This window comes from Falco rusticolus, chromosome 6 (assembly GCF_015220075.1).
Source record: "Falco rusticolus isolate bFalRus1 chromosome 6, bFalRus1.pri, whole genome shotgun sequence".
In the NCBI taxonomy this organism is placed as follows: domain Eukaryota; kingdom Metazoa; phylum Chordata; class Aves; order Falconiformes; family Falconidae; genus Falco; species Falco rusticolus.
Window position 1 is genome coordinate 42,165,597 of NC_051192.1, and position 20,181 is coordinate 42,185,777.

At 36.9% G+C, this 20,181-nt stretch overlaps 1 protein-coding gene across 4 annotated transcripts in view; it reads right to left on the reverse strand.

The window, feature by feature from the left end:
• Nucleotides 1-187: 187 nt before the first annotated feature.
• The window catches only part of ZDHHC14 (zinc finger DHHC-type palmitoyltransferase 14), a 112,665-nt gene continuing 92,671 nt past the window's right edge, over nucleotides 188-20,181 (reverse strand). For 2 of the 4 annotated variants that reach the window (XM_037391453.1, XM_037391454.1), the window contains exons 6-9: nucleotides 16,417-16,519; nucleotides 14,621-14,730; nucleotides 11,494-11,596; nucleotides 188-1,454 (exon numbers count right to left, since the gene is read on the reverse strand). In XM_037391453.1, the coding sequence (XP_037247350.1) occupies nucleotides 1,053-1,454; nucleotides 11,494-11,596; nucleotides 14,621-14,730; nucleotides 16,417-16,519 (718 nt within the window). In that variant the 3' untranslated portion in view covers nucleotides 188-1,052. The remainder of the gene's footprint in view (nucleotides 1,455-11,493; nucleotides 11,597-14,620; nucleotides 14,731-16,416; nucleotides 16,520-20,181) is intronic. The other 2 variants (XM_037391455.1, XM_037391456.1) reach the window with 1 other exon arrangement.

Here is a 20,181-nt window from a genome sequence, read left to right on the forward strand (position 1 = left end):
GACTTCTTACAGGAACAAATACACGTCTCAAACAAAACCACAGAAGATGCTGAAGCAATCCTAATTGTAACCAGCTCTTCCTCCATAGCTCTCATTTCATAACGTAAACATGTTCAAGTCAAATCTTTACAAACTATGCCAACAAGTCATGATTTCCCCCTCTTCCCCCAGGAAAACTGTGCAAGGATAACTGTACACATGTCCAGGAAATAGAGGATGTCATTTTATTGGAGGTCCACAGGTAATTGTATCACATTAGGGGGGTGGAAGAATCTTGTGGTATGGCACAACACAATACCTCACTCTAAACACTTAAACAGAAGGTTAAATGATATGCAACATGATCAAATCAGTAATTCTCCATCTTCTAGGCACCACTGATTAATTTAAAATAAACTTTAATAAATTGAAAAAATAATACAGTCCATTAATTTGTTTGTTGCACTGTCTTTAAATGAAACAGCACTTTGAAAGTCACAAATAAAAAAGCAGCACTTTCTCTTAATACCAACACCACTGTAACACATACTGTAGCGTGGCATGCAAATCCATATCTGCAGTCTTTTTTTTTTGTATTAAAACAAATGGAATGGTAATTTTCTATCTCAAATATTAGTAGCATAACATGTAAGTGCAGATCATTCTGGCCACAAGTGTGGTAAGCCTTAACAAGTGTGTATTACAAGAGCATAGAACACAGAGCATGACACTTACATCCAAGAATCTCTCTTTTGTACTGTACACGGTGTTTGTTACAGGCTGACTTCCAACTTGCTGTACCCAAGCTTCAGGAAACAAGATTATTGACCATTTCTGGTTTTGTTTAAAAATAAAACGCAGTCACCATCAAAGCACAATCATTAACAACCTGGTCAAAAAAATGTCATAGCTCCACTGAAAAAAATAACGCGTCTTTTTAGTAGACTCCATTACGCGATAAAGTTTCCATTATAGGCATGTTACGAAGTCTTACAGTGGTACTGCAGTGTCATTCCTGTTAAGTAGAGATTTGTATAGACACCAAGAAACGGTGCAATGTTCAAAAAAGCTGTTCAAACTGAGCTAAGCTTCACAAGACCACGTACTGAGTCTTCATGCAATGAATCCTGGCTGGCTAGACTCAGGACGTGCATTGTATGGCTGTGTGTAATAGGACTTCCACTTGGCAGCATCCCAGGGGGTGACGGAGCTTCTTCAGGAGTGAGAAACTGATGACCTTCATGTTCCTCTTTTAATGGTATCATGTCTGTCAAACCTGTATCTGATGTGAGATTTGGCATAGAAGATGGTGGTGTTGGTTGCCCTAGAGTTAGAGTTGCACAAGGCCCACTGATAGAAGTCTTTCCTGGTAAAGGTAGCTCTTCACTAGTTATGCTTGGCTCACTCTGTAGTAGGGGGGTGGCAGCAGCCTGCAAAACGAATTTAGTGCTCTGAATGCACTGATCTTGGTCACACTGTAGAATGGAAGGGTGTCAAAATCATATAAGGCAAACAAAACAGAGAAAAAAGGGAGAATATGGACAAAAAGGTATGAAAAAGAATGGGATATGAAGAGAAAAAAAGAAAGCCATTAGTACCGTTCCATGGTTAGCCACCCAAAAATCCCATTGCATGCTGCCCGGGGTGGGGTGGGAGGGAAGCATGCATAACTGAGCCAGTGCTTTGGTTTACTACCGAAGTAAATTACGATAAACATTTAAAGTGTTCACTTAAGGGTTTTGGTAACCTTTAAAATAGTATTTTGTGAGTACTGTAATTCAAACGCTTTGCTTATTCTTGTTTGAAGCCGTCTGGAAAGCCTAGCTGTGTGTAGTTAACTGCACCAGGCACCTCAAAACCTCCCTCGTTCCAGGTGAGGTGAATCACTTCCACACTACTCGTTTTACCCTGGAGTAACTAGCAGTTCAGAGAGAGGCCCAAAGGCATAATCCAAGCATCGTTCCAAGTTAAAAAACAATTGGCAAGCGTCTTTTTTTCATTGGTTTTCACACATAGGAATTAAGGCACTTACAGATGTTTTGCAACAAGAATTCCTTTGATTCAGGTTGTTCTATAAAGTTATTGCTGACAATACAGCCTCTGAGCAAAAATCCACTCCCACCCCCCCACGCCCCTCAATTTAATACATACACACTCGAGAATATACTACACTATACTCAATACTTTGAAGAATGTGTAGAAATCAGGCAGCACTGCACATGTATTAATTGGATATCAACTTTAATGATTTGTAGGCTGTTTCTTGATTAATTTAATCTTGATAATGTGAAGAATCAAGGTACAAAACAGGTTTTCTGGCAAGCACTTTCACAATAAGAAGTCGAATTCAGCATTATATAACTCCAATAAAGCTCAGTGAGTACTACCAGGAAGGCTTTTGGCTCTACATCATTCCTAAGAACTGTTTACTCAAAATTATCATTCATTCCTTGAGATGAGAAGACAGGTAGGTGTTTCAATTATGTCCAACTAGCTAAGCGGGTAGTACAGCTACTGTCAGATTAAGTTTCTTTAACATAAACTGGCATGACTGTTGAAAGCTTCCAAGGACAATTCTCAAATCACAGCCTGACCAGTTATAACATCTGCAGATTTTCAAAATCCTGTTGGATTCATTTGCCCTGCTGTTCTCCGTGCAGAAGAAACACTGCAGTCAATGAATACAATTATAAATTCAATGCAGCAAACAAAATTTGGAAGCAAGCAAGCAGAATAAAAAAAAAAATGTATCCAGAGGTAAGACATGCCTATTCACTGTTGTTATTTCCCTTGAAATACATTCCGCTTTATGACTGACTTCTTCAATCTATATCAAATTACTGAAAGACATTACAAATCCAACATCTGTTCAAGATATTCCCAATCATAACCATTGCTAATAACATTACAGCAATTCCCTAAAACGCCCATTTGAGTTTAATGAGGCACCGTGATATACTCTATGCGAAGTCATGGAAAGACTTTTGCTTCTTTTACTGTATGAAAACCATCACTATGAATGCTTCCTCTGATACTTTCAAGTCCTTCAGTTCCACTGCTAAATAGCTTAATGATGGATGTACACATATTACATTCAGAAAGCCTGCAAGCAGACTACTCTGTCACAGTAGATAGGTAGTACCTATTTCAAATGTGTCTAAGTGGTTTAGGACTCCCACACCAACTACTTTTTGACAGGGAGAAGTCCGATCCTTACTCAGTTATCTATTTTCCAATTTACTTCCACTTTCAGAAAGACAAATGGACTGACATCGTGTTGCATAAATTCTGTTCATCTACGTTGCAAGTCATTTTTTCGCCCCAACAAATTATGATCAGCAATAGCCCTATATCATTTCAGCAGGATTACTCAGAGGCTTAAAGCCAAAACCTTGCATAAGTACCTTACAAAGAAGAAAACTGTCAGCATCTTTTAAAGTCAAGCTTTCAATTAGTAATTCAGTGTGAATAACTCATTCTTGATTAATATACTGTTATTCATGCCTGCTTATTTCCATTAAACTACAGCCCTTCAACCAACCTTACTATGCAGAACTCTAAAAGCTGCTAATTGAATTTTGAAACTTCAAAAAGACCAACAAAATCCATCTTCTCTGAAAAGCAGTGGCTGAAGAGCACATTAAATAGCAAAGGAATCCCTATAACAACAGGGGTACATTGAAAACAAATAATGTTAGCAGCTGACTTACTGCTTTAGTGAAGCTCTGATCTTCAAAAGGAAATCATTAATGTGTTCCAGGCAATACAAGTACACAGTTTTAAATTAGGTGAATGTAATTTACTGGAGCTCATTGTATAGTCTGAATTAGTTTTCTTCTTACCGAACGCCAGTACATTTCAACGGAATCAATATCGGAGGATAAAGCAGCCTCATAAAGTTCCATTAAACAGTGTGTTATAAAACTTTTTCAGGTGCTCTCTTTCCTTCATTTTCCATGCACTTGTCACTTCCCTAAAGCCTCTCCTCTTATTCAGATACATTTCAGGTTTTCTTTTTTTTTGGTTCTATTTAACAGTGATGAACATGAAATATCTTAGAAAAATATAGGCTGTGAAAACAGCTTTCAGAAGTGCACTGGAGTGGGGTTTATACTAGAAAAGGGAGACAAAACCTGATAAAATCAGCACACAATACGGGCAGGCTACTTTTGAGTCTAAACAGCCAACACAAAACTAAACAAGGAAATCAGATGTGTTTATAGGGCTGGCATGGTGGCTTTTCCTTGTTTCCATATTTCACGCTTAACTAAATAAAATTTAGGGCCAAAATCTTAACAGCTATTAATCACGTGAATTATTCAATGCCAGCATTTCAAATGAAATAAAAAAGCCTATGACTGTAACAAAAAGGGAGCCAAGCATTGAAATCTAAAGTGCTAAAATTTTACTGTAGAAATTATTCCACCAGTACCTTCTTACTTCAGATCTACTGATTTTATTTTCCACTTACAATTTCCACTGTTTCAGAGGAACAGCAGATTCTGAAGTTAGGACAAGTTTAATAAGTTCTACAAGTAGAGAAGTTCAATTATGTATGTGCATAGAAATCTTTAGCCGTCTCTGTATTTATTTTCACATCACAAGGCACAAATTAAAGCAAATTAGACAAAACCTAAAATTCTGTGTTTATTTCACAAATAATAAATACAAACAACTAAAGAAACAAGGTATTTTTTCTGAAGAAAGTCTCATTTTTTTTCTAAGCTACACAAAACATACACGTTAACACAGTTGTTGTACATGGCAGTGTATTTTTCACATTTCTAAAGCCAAACCCAGAGCTTATTTACTTTGAATTTTAAATTAACTCTGTAAATAATTTTCTAAACACTAGGAACAGTAAAGAATTGTTACAGTTTTCAGAAGACGGAGAAAAGCAGGTTGCTTTATCTCAGCATCTCTGAATAACGTACAAAGAACAAAAAGTTCAGGGGAGACCGACTGCACTGAATGACAGTGCTGTGAAGTAACAGAAAGGATGCTGCAGCGCCATACTAGACGGATACAGGAGATGGGTAAAGAGTGGAGGGATGGAGCTGTACAACTATCCCCAACACCTGTAGGATTGCACGCTCACAGTCATGGTATTGCAGATACTGTGCAACAACCGAGCCACAAAACCCACCAAGCCAATGGCTCCCCTTGAAAGTAGTACAGTGCACCAGGACTAGACCTATGAAGATTAACGCTTCTGAAGCCAAAGGGGAAACTATACCTGCTGCAGGGATCTTACTTCAGACTAGCTACTGTTTGTTCTTCTGGACTGAATGTCATGAATGGTTAGAGCACAGTGGGTGTATTCAGGGAGCACATCTTCTGAAAGAAATTCAGTTCATGTGCTCTGATACTGCTCTGCGATGTGAACAAAAATACAGTAAATAAGTACAATCAAAATAACTGCTACTAAAACATACCTCAACCCACAGCAAAATGCTGAAGTTGGTTTACTGCATGCGCCCTTAACCCATTTTGACTGTGAAGTAAAACACTTTAATGGAAAACCTCTATCAACCTTGACTACCGTAACGTTGATTTGGTAAGAGCCCTAAATTCTGTTTCGGGCAATGATAAATTGCATTTGTGAAGTACAAGAGTAAATATACAGGGAAACACACTCATAAAACTCCCAGCAAAGTGGGGCTCCTATCCTTGCTGATCCTTTTACATTCATGATAGAAATACTTACTCATAATAATGAGAATATGAAAAGCAAAAGGAGCAGTACGATAGGAGGCTCAGAGTTAATGTTCCCTGGATCAGCTGGGCTCCGATTTCCAGATCAGTGCTAGAAATCCTGATGTGACTGTTTGGGAGAGGACTTTCCTGGACTTCTCACTAGTAACAAATGTTGCACACGCACTATTATGGTTCCTACAATTTCAGTGGTACATATAAGTAAGAAAACAGAGTTTGCATCCAGGAAAATAGAGGGAGAACTGGAAATAAAGGAATTTAGCATACAAGGAACTACTTAAACACTGAAGAACAACGGCCTAGGAATGCAAGAGTACAAGTGAATTTCTTAAAATCAAAGAAATAAACCTGTCCTGACACAGAGGCAGAGAGAAGCAAAATATATCACTTTATAAGGAAGGTATTAGAGAATTCCAAGAGATACTATAGGAAAAATAAACCAAACTAATTCCTCAAAAAAGTGCATGGAGTGAGATAGATTCTCTTTTCTTCACAATGGATTACTAAAGAATAACATACCCTGTATCAAAACCCAAGAATCAACTCGAGCTTTTAAGAGAAAGCTAAGTGGTGAACGTGAAAATGAATTGGTTTGAAACTGCTGGTTGGAAATGTAGTGTTTTTCAAATTCAAAATTTAAAAATGAAAGGTTTTATTAAGAAAAATCTTGCAATTTTTGTTTTTTAAAAAGGAGCTGTACTACTCACACCCAAGCCGTTGGTGTGACATTTGATCCAAAGGTGTGTGAGATGTTTAAATGAAAGGAGTGTTGGCAGAAAGAGCATTCTATTGGGTTTTTTTGGGTCCCATCACCCCAAAGAAAAACAGAAACAACTTCAAAGGAAAGATGCAGTTCTGTCTTATCATTGGGTGCTGAGCTTATTTTTCATAAATACAACTACTTTTTAATTACCTTTGTGAGTTCAGAATATTGCTTTTTCACAACGTAACCACTACTAGGACACTATAGCACTTTTAAAAAAGTTACTATAGAAAAAACCCCTCACTTTTTGCTCACTTTCGCACTCTTCTGGAGCCAAAATGCTTCATGGAACCCCCCATGCACAGCTCCACCACAGAAGGTGCCAGGGAGGATTTCTTTGGTGGTTCTTCCCTTTGCCCTGGTAGCCATGTGAAGGACACCACAAAAGTTCTGCTACCTGCTTTCTGGGTTGAGATGAGGAACCGCTCGCTTTCTGCTACATACATACAATTTCTGCCTACAAGAAATTGTTAAATGCTAGAATTTGAGAAAGGTCTCTGTAAGGGGTTCGGCAAATGCATATAGAGTTTCCAAGATATTTACCTGCTAGCAAACATATGATGTCACCTCCTTCCAAAAGCTCCCCTCCACACCCCCCCCGCCCCTGATTCTTCAGAATGACATCAGTCATCAACAATAGCTTCACAAGGCTGGAAGAGTAGGCATCAATTTTATGAACCTAATCTCTACTATGATACATGGCCTTTGTCTCATCACTTTTAGTCATTAATCTTTTCATCACATCACTTTTAGTCATTAATCTTTTCATCACCATCAAAGAGTTCTACTCTCGCACAATTCTACTGAGGCTACAGAAGTGCAGATCCAGGTAATGGTAGCTGAAAGGTTTATGGTCAAATAACAACTTTTTTTCAGAATAAAAAGAAAACAAATCTTAAAAGAGAAAAAAAGAATAAAATATAGAGAAAAGTATGATTTCATAATGGGTGAGATACTGTGTTTCATGCAAAAAAAATTCTTAAGAATGAGAAGAGATACTTGCGCACTCAAACTAATGAAGAGCTTGTAAAAACAGTCAGCAATAAAGTGCAACAGGGAAATACTTTGGAAATACCAGGTCTACAGCTCATGAGTTCCAAGTGATCATGCTTGTCACGTGGATAAGGATATTAAGAAGCTGGCTAATGAATTTACCAGATTAATTTCAAATTCTATTGGAAAACAGATAAAAAAAACCACTGGGAATGTACCAGGAAAAAATAATTATATGTGGCTCCAGCCTTTGAAAAAGTAAATACAATTTCATTTCTTAGTAAAATAAGGGAGATACTAAGGAGAGAACAGGAGAAAAAACTCTTTAAAAGCTCTAGGGAAAAAAAATCATAGTAAGAGGCTATGAAGCGCTGATTAGAGCAATAACCCCGACTTTCTGAGATTGTGACAAACTGAGTCACTAGCACAAGTAGGGTAGCTCCTACATGAAATATTCTAAGTCTCAAAATTACCACAAAGCTGTTAAATACAAAAATAGTGCCCCACAATAGTATCCTGAATAAGAGATAATGTATTGCACTGAAAAAAAAAAAGTGTCTGGCAAGTTTAAACTTAACCTGATATGTATTTTGAGGTTTAAATGCAAAAATAATGCTATGCTAAAAGATGTATTAAAATATATAAAAGCAGAATATAATTCTAAGCAACCAGAGAGGTTTAAAGAATGATGAGAGGCTAGCTGGGTGAGGCACAAGAAATCTATTTAGAAAGACAAAAGCACTGAGTAAAAGATTTGAGGGAAGGGAAGGCAAGGAATAAGAGCAGACAAGTGTGAGAGAATATGCTCATTAAAATCTTCCTTTAATATCAATGGACAGGAGAGATATTTTAGCATGCTATATGGATTAAGAAGTATAACATCTAGACATTAAGATTCAGTGTAGAGATAAGATGTAATGCAATCTGGAATAAAATCCAAGGAGACACCCCATAAATGTGTACTGAAACACATCTCAGATTTCTAATAAGGTATTTCCTGTACTCAAAAGCATTAAACTTGCTAAAATAGTGTAATTATCCCTGATGACGTACAAATGGCTAAACCTCTGCCATTAAAAAAGTATTTATGGAATCAGACTATGATCTACACATGCTTTTAAGTCAAGGTATTTCACTTTGCTTGTCCTTATCTGAAACCAAATGAATACAAGCTGCAATACCAATACATCTCCTTCAAACTTGCCAGTTCTTTGTGGTGCACCTGCCTCACCTCCAAGAAAGTGTTTTTCATTTTATGCCTCTGAGTCCTCCCCAAGAGGTATGCAACCTTCCAGAAGGGAAGACTGGATCATATTCCATGTTTTGCCTAACTTTTGTCAGTGAGGACACAAGGTAAAAAGGAAACCTCTTCCTCCACAAGGACTTGTCCCTCTACTGTTTTGCTTCCACTAGAGTCTTGGGCTTGAGCTAGTCTATTATTTAAACCATCAATCACCAAAAGAAATTTCGATGTTTGCATCTGAACTTCTAGCCCAAGGGATTCTATACAATCTTACAGAGATTATTCCTCTAAAAAACCCCCAAACCAAAACTCCACCAACCAAAAACCAAGTAACAGGATGCCGCATGTCTTGTTTTACTTCTGCCATAAAGTATACTCAACTGCCTTTCACTCAAGAACCTTCTTGCAGTCCTTTTCAGGGGAGAAAAAGTGAATGGCTGGTGTTCCCAGCACTCCTGTTCCCAAAATTCTTCAGAAAAATCTAAGATTGTGTACTGGGAAGAAAGCTGAGAGAAACAGATACTGTAAAGTCTGGAAAAGTACTATAGGGGTCACTTAATGGGAAAAGATTTTAATAGAATGATGAAGTTTTAATTTATTATTTCTGTCTAAATTTAAATTGGAACAGGAAATTTCGTAACACCAGAATAGTTGAAAACAGCTAAAACTAGCAGTAAGGTGAGCTAATTTTGGTATGGAAAAAAAAGGAAGTCTGTTTATGTAGATGAGATTGAGATCTTAACTATGAAATAGAGAAATCAGTTTTGTTGTTTGCTGCTTCATGAGACAGGAGAGATGGGAACCTGAAAGTAGGCACAGTGTCTGCTGAGAAGAGTAAAAACTTTGACCTTTGAATACAGAAAAAGGGAAATGTGAAACAAGAACAAATCAGAAGGGAAGTTACATCCCACTGCATTGCTGCCAGCAGGAAATTAATTTATAATTTCTTATGCTTTAAACAACTCAGGGAAAAATGCACGAGTTTACACAGGGAACAGAAAACAGTGCTAGAGAGAATGGGAAACTAAGCAGGTCTTTAACAGTTTGCAACAAAACTCAAGGGAGAAATGTTAATGTTGATAGCCAGCTGCCACTAGAAGCCAATTAGTTTTGGATACAGACCATGAATAATACCCTGAGAAAAATCACATCACAGTCTTAAAGATATTCCTCCATACCAAACATCACATTTTTCAAGCTTTTCCTGAGAGATCACTTTCAAGAACGAAAGCTACACATTTCCAAGTGACTCTGATGACTGTTAAAGAACCCAAGCCTTCCCCAGTTCAAGTAGTGTGATGTTCTAGGATATAAGGAGTTCAAATCCTTGCAGAATTTGCGTAATTACAGGTATTACACTCTAAATTCATAACAGCTACCTGTTTGACTTAAAGTAATACCATAACAGATTTCTCAATTTCTAGATTCTTTTTAGAGTCAACTTTCTATCAAACTGGCACAGGATTTTCTCATTAATATCTGGTAATAATGATAGTGTCTTCTTACAGTGCAAGTATAAATCTTAGAATGTTAAGATAATTTAATGCAAGGGGCTTATTGTGGGTTAATGATCCTTGCAAACAAGAAGCTTTGATAGAGTCAGAGAATTTGGGTAATCCCTGAAAGACCTCAGACTATTTCTAGAATGTCTCCCCTTTTTTTTTTTTTTTTAAACCCCTTTTCTCTTTTCAGAGTAACTTTTTTTTTTTTTTTTTAGTAAAATTTGCATGGAGCATTACCTTGTTCTGCACCACTGCACCTCACAGAAGATTCAGAGTTAATACTGTGTCTCTAGTACATTTTCTCATTAAGAAGACTAACAAATATTCTATTTAATCCTCAAAATAATAAGTAAAAACAGCTTAGGAACTACAGCAAAAATTTTATACCAGTTTATCAGTGACACTAAAACTAATCTGTCTGGGAAGAGTGAGTCTTTTCTTCTTTTGTTCAAGAGAAGTGCTAAATTATGTCAGAAGGCCTTGTGGCCACCTCTTTTTTTTTTTTGGCAGAGGGAGCGTGTCCATAACTCATGGCTTCTTTGACACAGTCTTAGAACCCACATAATATAAAGATATGTGGATAACAATTCAGAAATAGGCACATATGTAAGATGCTTGCCTTTGGAAAAAGATCTCTTTCCAGTTATTCTCTTCTTCTTGGCACTGGAAATCCTATCTTCCATTATGATAGCCAATGCTACCAGCATTAAAAAAAAAAAAAAGGTAAAAACTATTGGCACAGTTTCAAAGAAGTTTAAAAGCTTTTGTTGTAACAATCCAGTTGCCATTTTTTGTTCATTGGAAGTTCAGTGTCCTCCTGCTCTTTCGTCTTTCTCCCCTAGAAACTCCTCTTTGCTCCTCTTTGCTTTTTAAAACACATTAGTCTATACAAAACCTCAGTGTACAAGCAAAGAAGGAAGCAGCATGAAGAAAGTGCCACACAAAATAACAGTCAGCTGGAAAATGATGAACCAGAGCAAGTCCATGATTCTTGAATATTCCAGTTCAAAACAGTTGGCAACAGTACAAGTCAAAATGCCAGTATATTCAATAAATCAACAGTGTAGAAAAGCCTGTCTGTTTTTTAGAATCCATGACCAGTAACTATTACACTGTAAAACATACATTAAAAAAAAAACAGCCTTGGGGTTTTTTTCTTTACTGTTAATAAACAAGTAATTCCACCCAGAGTGTCAGCTGTATCCACAGTTAGTTATTACTTGATTAGTTCACATGAAAGTGGAGAAGGAAAACATTCACAGGAATCTTGATGAACAACACTATGGGATGATTCCTACCATGTTGCTCTGAGATTGTGTGGCCCCGTACATAGTAATGCCATTTGATGGTCCTGCTAACTGTGCTGTATCTGGTTGTATAAATCCTCTTCTGTCAATTAAGCTACAGAATAAACAAAATAAAGAAAACCTGTTAGAGATATTTCTGATTAATAGCTACCTCCTTTCAATAAAAAGAAAGAAAAATTGTCTATCATTTTCTTTAATACCTCGCCAATACCTTCACATGTCCCCTTTTATTCAACTGAAGTACAAGACTTCATTTCTACTCATCAGCAAGGTAATTGCTTCCTTGTAATACTACCTGCCACATAGTCCTATGTACTTTTCTGGATTTTTATCATAGACAAAAGATCTAGAAGCTTACCAGCAGATACCACAAACCCCAAGAATTTTAAACCACAGGTGTGAAAAAAAATTACAAAACTCACTAGTGCACTTTGAATCAGTATCTATTTTGAAGGTTTCCACACCTCTAAATTAAAGCTACTTAATCACAAAATTTAGAAAGCAAGCAAAACTTCTGTTCAGACACCTTACTTGCCAGGTGTTTGATGACAGCTACTTCAAACTGCTTATAGTGCTCCACTATTCTTACCAAAGTGATGCACTCATTTCTTATTTCCTCTAAGAAAATTTTTTTGAGAAATCAAAGAAAACAAGTAAAAATCTACAGAAGATTATATATATAAAAAAATAATGGAATAACCTTATCTAGCTAAAGATTTTGCTATAATTCCACATGCAATTTTACTCTCAGTTTAGGAACTATAAACATCACTTAGGTTCTGCTACTTAATACTTCCAAAAAGCTGAATGTACATATATCAAAGTACTATATTCTGCATGTGTATTAGCTCATATCATTTCCACACAAAAAAAAAAACCCAAAACCTTTTCAACTGTTTATGCTTGAATTAATTTGAAGTTGGGTGGGTTTTTTTGGTGTGTTTTAAAACATTTTAATTATATGTAGGTTTCAATTATAGTTCCATATATTTTTAATCATAGGCCAAAATTTTTCTCCTGTGACCTGAACAATGTTACTTTCCATGGAAAACTACAAATTTTACTACAGGATATAAAATTTTAACTGGAGGGTTTATGGTTCCAGTTACTAAGACATAATAACAGGAATGCCTTAAAACACTTGAGAGCTAAAGTCAGCACAGAACTGGTTTTACTTGCTGATTTATCGGACCTCTAAATTCACTAAGAGTCAAGATAGCTTCAGTTTTAAAGGATAAGAACAGGATGCTTAGAAAAATCTAAGGTGTTTCTCCTCTCAAAAGTCATTGAGGTTTCTACCACTTCAGAGACCAGTTTAAGCTTTCCTCATGAAGGCTGCAGGACAGGTTTTAATGTACATTCAAAACACTTAGAAATCCACCTGAGATTACAGTCTTCCAAATGGAAAGCACTTCTTCAAAAATCAGATGCTTAAAAAAGTTGTATCATTTATTATATCAGAGCACTAATTAGACCAATGCTGACAGTTATGGAACAAATTAAGATTTGAAAGTTACTGTTGAGGACATATAAAATGCATTCTGAATTGGGCAGAATAGGTTTAAAAATTAGAAACATGATCTTTAACAGAAGCAAGAAAAGTCTGCATTATTTACAGATCCTCTCTGCATTCCACTCTAAAATGCACGTGAACAATTTGAATTTAAAACTGTAATTGCCGCTAAACCAATTTGTCAGAATTTAAGGAAAAAAATAATATTTAGTGACCTGGGACACAACTGAGATTAAAAGTCAAAAAACCCAAGGTTATAATTTACATTTTACAGTCATTAATTTTTTTACTGTTGGTCACAAAGTATCTCTGTGCAGAAACTCTACATACTTCATCATCTGAATAAGTTACGTTGCTACATGGAATTTAAAACACAGGAGCCAATGCCAGTCAAACAAAAGAATCTGAAGCATAGCACTGAGGTTTTACGTCACATACTTTTATGGAAAGCAAAATGGCAGAATTAAAGGGCTGGCTTCAGGCACCATCCATAAAGGCAGGAAGCAGAGACAGGGTTACTCTTTCTCACCACAGGTATTACAGTGTTAACGCAGTACGTGGACATTTTAACTTAGTTGTCTTCCTCTTAGGGAAAGATGTCAGTCTCTTCTGTTGACCTTTGACTACTCAAGAAGAACCACCTCTGATATTCATAACAGCAAAGACAGAAATCCCAATTCCAATGAAACACCTTAGCCACTAGACTATAAAATCATTTACTTTCTTCTCCATAGTTCAGATTCATAACTACTTAATTCCAGACAAAGCAAATCAGCTTCAACTGATGAGTACGCCACAAAAGTAATCTACATCAGCTACTCTCCACAGAGGAAGAGGGCCTCTACTGTACATGTAGTACATGAACTATCTAACCTCTGAGTATTGGAATAAAGAGAGAATTAAATCTTTCCAGCCGCCAGGTTTATTTCTCTAGTCTCAGCTCTGTATTATATTTTGTTCAAGCTGGCTGAAAAACTATCTGAAACTTTGACTATACAAATATTTTGGATTTCAAAAGTCAAAATGTAAGCAGCAAAAGTTAATCCATTACACTTTCTCTGGAATCGCTTCGGTGTAAGATCAAATTCAGCCTAATGTGTATATGTTAATCATAGTATAAAGAAAAATTATTGTCCATTTAAATAAAACTGTTTACAGTGAAAAGACAAAAAAGGACAATTATCAAGCTTGTTGTAGAATTAAGGTTCCTAAACTTTCCTAAACATGTGACATTTGTTAGATATGTAGGAGTTTAATACAGTTTCAAATCGTCCATCATGCAACAGCTAACTACATGAAATCTTTTACTGCTAGGAGTTATTAACTGCAGTGGCAAAAGTTCAAACAACAAGTAAAAAAAAGTTATTTTCATTTTGGATGTCAACCTTAAATATATTTTACAGGATCTGATCACTAACTTCATTTAACCTCAATTTACCAATTTATCTCATTATTACTAAATAAAAATGTAATTAAAGCTTTTAATGGACAGTAAAACTAACCTTTATTTTTGTTGAGTAAACTCAAGCAATCACAAAGAATATTTTTTTTTCATCAATAATCATGTGGCTTCATTTACACTAGCAATACCTTTAATGCTCTTACCTTGGAGAGAGGGGCCCACAGAGTGCAGCACAGCAATTAGTAAAGATGTTGCCATAACTGTATGGATTATAGTTTTCTTTACCTCTTTTATTTGACCATGATCCTTTAATCTGAAGAGATATGAACAAGAGGCATCACATATAATACAACACAGAAAATGGATGAGGCAAATTAAGGGTTACCAAAGAAGCAACATGCTAGTTACATCAGAGGCAGATCAGAGAAAACCCATGATCACACTTTCCAAACAGCTTAGAGCTTTGGGCTTTAGGAAAGGCTGGACCCTTACAAGCAAGCGCATGCTTTACCCTCCACAGATTTAGGCAACCCAAAATCTCAAAGGATCAATATACTCACAGTAGGAATTTCAGCATCTAAACATAATGGTCTAAGTTTAATTTTACAAATGAAGTTGAAATGCAACATACCATTAAAGCCAGCAATAGAGCACTTTTCCATACTCTTGGGTAAGTTCTCAAGCTGCGCATTACCACACAACATTACCTTGCCTAAAGTTCACAAATGGCTTTAAAATATTATGAAGCAACTACAGACATTACTACCTTTTAGTGCATAGTACACTTTCTTTTAGCTAGTCATGCTCTTGTGTTTGTGAGATACTTGAGAGTCTGAGCAAAATGTGTTACTGTATTCAACTGGAAATGCATGCTTTAAATGAAATTACCAAACAGTTTACTTGAAATTCAGACATGTCACACTGTTGCAGTTCCCTGCTACCTGACTTTCAACAATTCAAAAGAAATACTTATTTGAGGGAAGGGGGGACAGTGGAAGCACAGCAGGTCCATCTAGACAGACAATGTTGGTCTAAACCTAATAACTGAGGAATATGAGTATCTTATCTGCCTTACTAACAAGGTAGATTTCTTCAAAGTCAAGCTACTTGCTTGGATACTTGATGCTGAGACACAATTCATTCTGAGCCTGCTTGGTAAGTTTTTTTTTTGGTTGATTGGTATTTATTGTAAAATCTGTATTTTTAACTGTGACCGCAAACAGTAATAAAACATGTGTCTGACACTCCCAAAGATGCTACTTCTATTTTTGCCAGATACCTATGAAAAAAGGTACAACAGAGAATTACAATAATTTTAAGCTTGCAGTAATTTGTTAGGTTACTTGCTAAATTCCAACAAGCTTTCTATACCATCAGCTACCTAGATGTTTTTATTTTGTCCTTTTGTTCACTTTCTATTTCTCCTTTTAGTTAGGGAAGGACACATGAAACCTCTACACACAGTTAAACATAATTCCACACCAAAAAAATGGAAATTATGTGTGAAATATGCAGAAATGAGGAAGTTAATTATATGCTCCTTGCTGGAGGTTTTAGAACTGACTGACAAAGCAATTTCAATGGAAAAATAAAGGATGAAATTTTTGTTTTGAGAATTCAACATACTTTAAATTTTTTACAGTACAATTTTTGAGTCCAAGAATATTTAGGACTCCCAGTAAAAAACAGGTACTGAAAATTATTTAGTAATTTCCTATTGTATAAAATATACTTGTTTCTTCGTGTTGCCTCTTCTATATTTCCTATTTCAAGATACAGATCTGGACAGAGTGTGTAACCAGCACGTCATCAAGCCACAACCAATACAGTTCAAAAGATCTCTTCTGATATTTTGAATCAAGCATGACCAAGTTACTACTACTTCCCTATCGAGACATTCATAAAATTACACAGATAGGTATGGTTTCTGTAAAAATAACGGAAAAACTTTCTCATTACTATTTAGAAACATATATGTAGAAATATGCTATGAACTTACATCTTCATTTGTGGTTTGATTGGAGCTGATCAAATACGTGTGAAAACCTGAGAGGCCAACAATGGACCATACTGAGAAAAAACACACCACAGCTTCCAGCACAGTAATTGAAAGTCAAGGAAATACATACAAATGGGAAAAAATAATTATATCCAATAACAAGTATTTACAATCACAAAATTCAAGGTAGTCAACTTAGAGTCCACAAGTCCCTTAAGATCCCTGGGACAGCAAAAACGAAACTCAGAAAAGCAAGCCTACTGTCACTAGGCTTTAGTGTACAGGCCACTGAATACCATCTACACAAGCAAATATTTAAGGGCCTGCAGACTGAAAAAGGCTAGAAACTACCGATGAGCAGTTCTGATCTTAATTGCTGAAATGCAAATTTTCACGTTCACCCTGTAAAAGTCCTTGTATTAAGACAGGTAAATTGACAAATAACAGCAAATAATAGTTCTGATGGGGTGAGGGGAAGGTCAAACACAAGAGAGGTAAGCCAAGGTTAGCCAAAGAGCAAAGACTGAACAGAGGTATGTTTGTACAAATACTTAGTGCACAATGGGAGTCTTGAGCCAGGACTAAGGGTTCTAGATCTGTGCTCGTAAGTATAGCAACAACAACTGAGTAAGCGGCACTTCAGTCATGTCCTAACTGCTAGACTCTCCTGTCTTTCTTCTGTTACTGAAGCTCAGATGCTGGCAGGGATCCTAACACTGGCCTCGAAGTGCACGAGTCCAAGTAAAATATAAAGCACACTTACTCCCTCAAGTCCTTCTAATAACTGGATATATTCTACATTACAACTGTGGGGGCTGTAATACAACTGAATGGCCCAGCCCCAGCAAACAGCCTGGGGAACAACTGCTGTTAAGCCCGTGAGTGTGAATAGTTGGGGCAGGGTTGAATACTCAAAACTCTGCAGCATTTGTATGTACATTTAAATGTACCATTTAAAGAGGAAGACTATCAACGCCCAACTCACTGTGCTGCTATTAAAGAGTAGCTGAGGAATTACAAGAAGACTTTTTGAAGGCGACATCAGCCCAAATTCTAAGAAAATCACAAAAAATTGCAGAACAGAACTTGAAGTGAGAACAGAAGCAGTCAAAACATGCTTTGGTACAGCCACAAGTCACTCTGCTGGCATTTGCCTAGCACAGACAGAGCACCCGCCCTGTCAAATGCTGTTAGTCTGCATCCCAATGGCAGACTGCCACAATGGGGTGCAACATATGGGGGCTTGCACATAGGGCACTCAGATACTCCTATATGTGAGCTCATGGGTTGCTTTCTCACCTGCATGTTGTTGGGAGCAGCACAGGCAAACATACAGTAAATGCACTCACACCTCCGAGAGGGCAGCAAAGGTGTGCATGTGCTTGTTTCTGTGCACCACTAGAACTTTGTTCAAACTACCCATGTTTTCACTCCTTACACACTGCATAACACAAATGCCATGAAGAAGTAATCAGGCTTTGAAAGTGAGACTGGTGTACTAGGAAAGCCAGTCAGTGCTCAGTGTTGCACACTTACTACAGGTTCTATCATTCCTCTAACTCCAAAGGAGTCATGATCTCAGCAATAAGACAATAAAGTTGCTTTTAAACTTTATATAATCAAGCATAAAGAGCAACTTCCTATAGAAGGCTTCCTGCCATAGTTTTTTATTTATATACAATTTTATTTACACACAATAGTCATGAATGCAGAATACATCTGCTTTGAGACTGTTATTTCCTACAACACTTCAATAGCAAATTTTTTTTAGGGAACATGAATCAACAGCAGAAAAGGTTTTGGTTCCGAGAAAAACAGATATAATCAATCAGTAGGAACAAGACAACAGAAATAGAATAGGAATAAAAATTAATCTGTATGTTAACCATATGCCAACCTTCAGTGAAGTCAGTTTCCAAGACAACATCAAATCAAAATATTCCACAACAAGGACACAGCCTTAAAACACACACAAAACCATCTTTATCACTGAATCTTTCAATAGAAAAGAAATATGACAGCTCCTCACCATTGCAGAGACACAGACTAGAAAATGCATGGATGGACATAAGTATTTGTGATAAATAATCCTAATATTAGTTAACAGTGAAGAGTTCTGTATTGCAGGTCTGCTCTCAGCTAAAGAACTGGGAAATGCCAGAATTGTCTGTATAATGTCCCCTAGAACCTACTTTACTCAGGGTGGTTTTAAAAGCCAGAAAAGAGCCATTTGCATTCTGAGCAAATCTGTTCCAGAAGCAACAGGACGACTGAAGTGCACTGTTGAGCAGCACCTTCACTACTACCCCTCTCATCTCCTCCTCAAACTATGTGGAGTCAAACCTTCATAAGACAGGAACTGGATCGCAGCTGACTGTGCAAGTCGCAGCTAAAGCAAGGAGAATGAGGAAGCACGGATAAGGAAGCAGACTCTTGTTAGCATAGGGTTCAGAAAGGTGTAGGAGAAGGAAACAGCCCCAAAACATTAAGCACAACAGAAACTGGGCTTTGAGAGGGTAGAAATAGTAAGGAAGGCTGTAGATGAGCACTGTTGGGCAAAGTCTACACACCAAGACTAAGAGGCAGAATCACCAGCTCAGAAAAGGGGAACCTTAAAGGGAAAAGGGCTCCCTGCAACCTCATCAGATGACTGAGGACACCACTAACAGGACGCTCCTTGCCATTACACTCCAGAGAGTGCTGAAACGCGACTTTCTCCCTCCACCTGTTAATTCCTACTGACAACAGGGGGAACTCAGTTCAAAACATCTTTCAGTTTCCCGCTGAAAGGGAAGTCTTCTTCCTAAGAAAGAGACTTCTTTCACTTTCCCACACCAAGATCCAAAAAGATCTCTAGAACAGCAGGGGTGGTTTATGTTATTTTAACATGAGTCCATTAATTAAACATGAGTCCATTAATCAAAAACCAAACACAAAAAAAGCAATATATTCTCAACAAAGTATTACTTACTGTCATAATATGGTATAACGCTCCCTTGGCATCTCACATGGGGTTGTTAGCAAGATAGAAATGGGAGTGTTCTCTGTGCCTGAATTGACTGGCTTGCACCAAGGAAGCATTCCCAACACTATTTGGACAACATAATTTTTTTGCTGTTAGGAATCGTAACCAAGATATTAAATTGTCTAATATATCACTATCAAACCAGGCCATTTCTACAAGATGCGCTACCAAGCCTTTCAAAGCAGCACATCCCTGAATACAAATTATGAATAAGCAGCCCATTGTTCCTGTACAAGGATCTTCAAATGCATAATCAATTACCTTTTGATTTAAGGATAATTGAAAGCTATTCTCAGTTTGAAAATAGTCTGAAAGAATCATCTTTTCTAAGAAGTGATTGTAATTCTTTTAATTGGAAGCTGTTGTTGTGCCATTTAGCACAGTTCATTTGTGCTTTGTAAAATTATTTGTACAAAAAAAATCTGAATGGTGGCTTTGTTTAAAAATGGGAGTTCACAGCTCAGTGACTACCTGATGAACACACACACAGAAAGAAAACTGTATCTGCAGAACTTGGAGAATTTGACACTTTGAAAAACTACCTGGAAAGAGAGATCTGTTTTCATGCACAACTACACATGACAGAGTAAGTTTTTTCTTCCTACTCTTCTGTGGATAAGAGCAAACTGCGTGAGGCACAATGGACAAAAGACTTGTCCTTGGCACAAGTATGGGAAAGAATTCTTTTAATAGTATCTCTGCGGGAGGTGCAAACTGTTTATTCAGACATAAGCCATTCA